The 6,040-nt window shown below is 37.6% G+C and overlaps 1 protein-coding gene across 1 annotated transcript; it reads right to left on the bottom strand.

Moving 5' to 3' along the window:
* Nucleotides 1–1,390: 1,390 nt before the first annotated feature.
* On the bottom strand, nt 1,391–2,069 carry LOC119240329 (60S ribosomal protein L9-like). Its single transcript, XM_037504680.2, has one exon. The coding sequence runs from the start codon at nt 2,067–2,069 to the stop codon at nt 1,500–1,502; it is 570 nt and encodes a 189-aa protein (XP_037360577.1). The 3' UTR covers nt 1,391–1,499.
* Between the last annotated feature and the right edge of the window lie 3,971 nt (nt 2,070–6,040).

Genomic DNA, 6,040 nt, shown 5'->3' on the forward strand with positions numbered 1-6,040 from the left:
CCTCGATGCCAGGAATAATGGGGACAAAGGAACATTAATGATATCTATGATTCAGATTTACTAATTACTTGAGGATCTTCCTCATGAAGAAAAATGCCCTATTGCATCTTTTCCAAACTTTCAATTGCTTTAAATTTAATTGACTTTTGGGTTAGCCATCAATTGCCAAATGACTCTGGTTTAACTGCTATTTCTTTAAGCCTCTCTCCTAATGTATAAATTACATTAGGGGATGGGCCTCCTTGGTGGTGCAAGGGGTTAAGCATCAGCAGCACTATGAAGCTAACCACAGCTACTGCATCATGAGTTTGATCCCCAGCGAGGAGGTGACCCACATGGCTCAGCAGACCTCTCCTGTCTCACCCACTGCTTCCCTCAGCAGTGTGCTTCCGTGGCTCCACCTGTTCTGATCCCCACTGTCTCTGGTGAATCCTCTTACCCTCCCTCATCTCTAGCCTACACCCCAGCTCTTGTATGCATAAAGAAATAAATTTAAAAACAAAAAAGAATTAGCAGGGGAAGGTCCCAGAACACGTACCTCACATGCAAACATCTCAAAGCATCTATAGATTCCTTCCAAGCCCCCATTGCTTTTCCTCACATTTCTAGAAGATGGACAAGTGTTACTTTAAAAAATACAGAGTGTTATCTCTAAAAAGCAAAGGATGCATTTGGTTACAACTTCAGAAGCTAGAGATAGTATCTTGCTCCTGGGAAAAGGTCAATATTATAGACAGAATTATATGATGTTGTCCATTCTCTTTTATAGTCCCCTGGTGTTAGAGTGTAGGTAGAAACTATATATGAAAGGCTATCACTTACATGATTATGCTACATTTTAGATCAAAAGGGAGTTTATCCTAGGTAGGTCTGATCTAATCAGGTAAGCCCTTCTGGGAACCAAATAAGGGATTAGGGGAAAAATAATGATAAATAAAAAAAATTAACAGGCAACTATAAATCAGAGACATTATGCAAGGGAGGGAGAGGGATCAAAACAGGGGAGGGAAGAGCACAAGGGACTATGGTGATGGTCACGGGTGACTTGGTGGTGGGAATTTTATGGGGATTACACCTGAGAGGGAAAAGCATACATTGCACAAAAAGGAACTATGAGTTAAAATATATATGAATAAATAAATTTAAAAATAAATAAATAAAAGCAGAGATCACAGGAAAGACAGAGAAACACAAACCAGCTAACCTGGAAGAAACAAAATGTCCTTTTTGTGAACAACCTATGTGAATCACATAATGAGAAACTTTTAGGCTATGGATGATGTCTAAATTTTGAGAGCCATCGTCACCAATCACTAACAGGAACAGGCACTTCTATCCTACAATTGGAAGGAAATGAATTTTTCCCACAACCAGTAATTTTTTTTTTCCCAAATCAATGACGACTTTTATTATTGCATCTTAAAGATGTATCACAAATAGGTCTAAGAAATCATCCATTATCTTGCTGCTCTGTAGCTGGACAACTTAAATCTTACTCATCAGCTTGCTGAACTTCCTTTTTCAGAAACATAGATACTATCCAAAAATTTCCTGATATCCTTGTTTTTAACTGTCGTGGCTTGCTGAATCAAAGCAGCTGAATTTGATACGAGTTCAATGTCGTTTCCTTCAAGAATCAACTCCTCTTTCTGGGCTTGAGATACTGAATAAGCAACACCTTGTCTCATCCGAACCCTGCAAATGTATTTTTCACCCAAGAAATTTCGGATTTCAACAAGAGACCCATTCTCCTGAATAACAACGTTGATAGGGAAGTGAGCATACACAGACCTCATCTTGTAACAGAAGCCCAGTGTAACACCCTTGATCATGTTCTGTACATGACTACAGATAGTGCGAACAGTAACCAGTTCCTTTCTATTTCCCCACCATTTGTCAACCCGGAGCCTCTTCTTTTTCTTCCCAAGCAAACTGAGTTCCACATTGATGTGATTGAAGTCCCTCCGCAGGGTGCCTCTGGGGCCCTTCACAATAACAGTGTGACCCTTCAGGGATATGTCAACATTTTCTGGAATGTCTACAGTCTGATTGCTGAGAATGGTCTTCATTCTCGCGGTAGATGCAGCAAAGAGACAACCAGTAATTTTCATTTGGGCTCCGAAGCCCAGATGATAGCTTGCGTTCTACCTGTGAAACCCAGAGCAAAAAATCCCCCTATACAGTGCCTGAACTTATGACGCATAGAAAATGTGATAACAATTTGTACAATTTTAAGCTGCTAATGGATGGTAACTTGTTACACAGAAATAGAAAGCAAATATAGACAGGCATGTGGCTGCACATTATAAAATATTTGGGATCCCTTAGATCAAGTGAATAGATACAATTTCACACTCCTTGCATTGTTTTATGAGCATTGAGGCTCACAGAGCAGGAACAAAAAACGCAGATACTCTGGCTACTTCTATTACTGTGTGCAATAATATGTCCTTCAATTATGACCCAAAATTTTGCATCCTTTTCCAGCATCTATGTCATGGTAGGCTAGTGTTAATTTTTGAATAAAGTACAGTTTCAGTTCTTCACATTTCTTCTCATATAACTTTCCAAATTTCAAAGTATACAACCCAGATCATTATGTAAAGAAAGTCTTAACTCTATAGCTATGAAAAATCACTAAATCCTGTTCTATCTTTTGTAATTATATACCTGTATTCATTTCATTGTTTAGTAAAATTCATTCTGCTATTGTAGCCATTTAAGAAAAAAATCCATGCTGTATGTCCAGTGGACAGGAAACATAAATTAGGGGTCTTTAACTAAAAGTAAACTCTATTGCATCTCTTTCTCCATTATGTTATTGCTCCCAATTGAATTCTTATTTTTAGTCCTCATTCTGAAATCCTCAAAGATTTCGAAGACAAATGAGAGTGAATAGCAAACACTGAAACAACTCACAAAGGGCTGCAAGAATGAACTCACTATTGAAAAGATGGCCAAAGAGTATTTTAATTTCATAAATAAGCCAAGTTATCTGAGGGCACTGAGCCCCAAGTATCATACATGATATATGGCAAGGTGTGATACTGAGTTTTTTTCACATTGACTTCATTTAAATGCCATATTTTTCAATGTTAGGATTAATTTTCTTTTCTCTAAGTTGTCTGAAGGTGCTTTTACTTATTTGAAGTTTCCTACTAGATAACTATATAAGGTGTACTTTTAAGAGCCAACTTTTATTGAAATCATTTATTTCCAGTGGCGATTGGTCTCCTAGGGTTTTGGCTTCCTCTGAAACAATTAAAAAAAAAATAGTTTCTTAGATAATATGGAGGACTAAAGATTAGCCATTTAACACATGTGGCTTTCAGTGTGATAGGTCAAAGGAACTTCTGAAATGAAAGAATATTGGATTGTCAGCCCAGATAAGTGAGATTATTAATGCAAAAATGAAAATTAACTTCAGTAAAGTAGATGTAATATTTGATGTTAAAAATATGAAAGTCAAAATGAAATATTTTACTAAAAATTGGGTTATTGAGTGCAATTAGTTTCCTAATTCATAATCAGATAAAGACATTTCTAATAAAGTACAATGTTAATTTTAAGTAACCTCAATTTTTATATCTTTATTTTTTAGTAAAGACCAAGTCTTAAAAGTTTTTACTTATTATTCATTTGGAGGCCAATTAAAATGCAAATTTTAATTTCTGGTAACATTAACTAGATCACTATGTGTCTGCCACTGCTCTATGTGCTTTATCAATAAGCTGTTGTTAACAAAGCATCTGAATCTTTGTGCCTTTAAACAAACATTAAAGTTAATTAACAATTTAAGGTAAGTTCAACTGGATGATTCTTTAGTTTTAGCTATTTTGGGTAGGTTTGTTTACGTGTAAATAGTCACCCAGTGGGTCACCTAGGAACTGGCATGTTTAGGGCAACCTGGTTAACATTTGTTGGCATTTGCTGGATTTCAGTGGGGGGATGGGTATAACTGGGCAACTTGTTTCTCAGTTTGGCCTGGACTTGCGTTCACCATAGTTGGGCAAGTGTGAAGAGAAAGAAATAAGCTAGGTTTCTTTAAGTAAAAAATAAAAACTAGCACCTGTTACTTTACAACAGGATATTGGCCAAAGCAAGGAGATGGGACAAGACAGCACTGTCTACTCAGAGTTTCAAAATCACAGACTACCCACCCATTTTTGCAATTAAATTTTCATATGTGCATCATTTTACTTGACTGCCCAAGTAAATTTTAAGGTTTAATGTAATTATTGCCTTTTTACAACTATGAAAACACAGACTTGAAAGGATCACTTGCATAAGGTCACAGTGCCAGGAGAGTGTAGACTGAAGTCTAGCACAGACCTGTCTGAATCCGGAGGGACTCAGCTATCCGCTACTATTTCTGTGCACTCCAAAAGAAGTTTACATATGTTTTGAATGAATATTTGAATCTGTGAGTGCCTATTCAGAGAGAAAGATGAATAGGCAAAACTGAAAAGATTTCCCTTTTTTCCCATTACACCCACTTCAGTATTAATTTCTTATCTTTTAGGTTATCTAACCCTTTGGCTATTTTTCATATATTTTCCAAGTTTCTAAGATATTCACAATGTTTCTAAGTTCATATCTTTCAAATGTCTCACAATTTCACCTTTTTCCTTTCTTAATTTTGAAAGTCTTACATATAACTATTTTATTCTTGAGTTTTCTTTTTCATGCTTATTGTCTAAATAAGCAGTTTTCCTTAAGCAGTTCTTTCCTGGGCATTTCTTAATGTTAACTTTTCTCATGATCCATAGTGGAAATCATTCTTATAAGAGCCAGATGACCCAACAGTTTTACTAATTTTTGATACAATATGTCCTATAAATCTCACCATTATTTATGAATATAATTAAAATCACATATAAGTGGAACAAAATTTACAACTCAGAACTGGAGCCTCTGTCTCCTGTAAAAGTCCATGGCACTGCAGCAAGAAGGGGAAGGATACAGTTCTAAAGCAGATGAAAGGATATAAGTAGTCACCATATCCATTTCATTATAAGAAAGGTATATACTGCAACATATTCCAGGAAAAATATAAACACAAGGATGTAATCAGATAGTTAATATGGAAAATCAGACAGTTTAAAATAAAACTGAAATGAAAATATAACAAATGTGAAATAAGCACTACAGATCTTACGTTCCATAAAAAGTTGGGGGTTTCACAACTCCTCAGTTGGAATCATCAAAACCTTATCAGGAGAAGAGGGATCTCTGCCTTTGTGTCAGGCACCACTGAGACTGCTTGGAACTGGGTAAGGGCTGTCCCCACAGCCAGAGGTGAGCTGAAAAGCCCCCACATGCCAGGCCCCATCTGGCCACCAATCAGAGCCCAGAGCGAGATCCAGCCACCGCAGGGGCAGACTGCGGGCAAAGGGAAGCACCCTCCTGACTCACCACTTTAAAAGAGGGATCTTTGCCTCCAGAACCCACCAAGACTGTGTGGAATTAGGAAAGGGCTGCCCCCAAAGCCAGAGATGAGCTGAAGGCCCCCACAAGCCAGGACCCGCCTGGCAGGGAGTTGGAAGCCAGGGGGGGAGCCAGCAATGTGGAGCCTAGCTGTCATCACCCAAGGCAGTGATAGTGAAGGCAAAGATAAACAGCTGGGACTACATCAAATTAATGAGCCTCTGCACAGCAAAAGAGATAGTAACCAAAACAAAGAGACACCCCACCGACTGGGAGAAAATTTTTGCACATAACACTAATGATAAAGTACCTCCTTTTGATAAAGGACTGATCACAAAAATCTACAAAGAGCTGATGAGACTCAACAAAAACAAAGTAAATAATCCAGTCAAAAAATGGGCAGAAGAGCTAAAAAGGAACTTCTCCAAAGAGGAAATGCGAAAAGCCAACGGGCATATGAAAACATGTCCAGCATCACTTGTAATCAGGGAAATGCAAATCAAAACTACAATGAGATACCATCTCACACCAATGAGAATGGCACATATTAAAAAAACTAGCAACAACAAATGTTGGTGAGGATGTGGAGAAAAAAGGAACTCCCCTGCACTGC

This window comes from Talpa occidentalis, unplaced genomic scaffold, assembly GCF_014898055.3.
Source record: "Talpa occidentalis isolate TD23 unplaced genomic scaffold, MPIMG_talOcc4v2.1, whole genome shotgun sequence".
Taxonomy (NCBI): domain Eukaryota; kingdom Metazoa; phylum Chordata; class Mammalia; order Eulipotyphla; family Talpidae; genus Talpa; species Talpa occidentalis.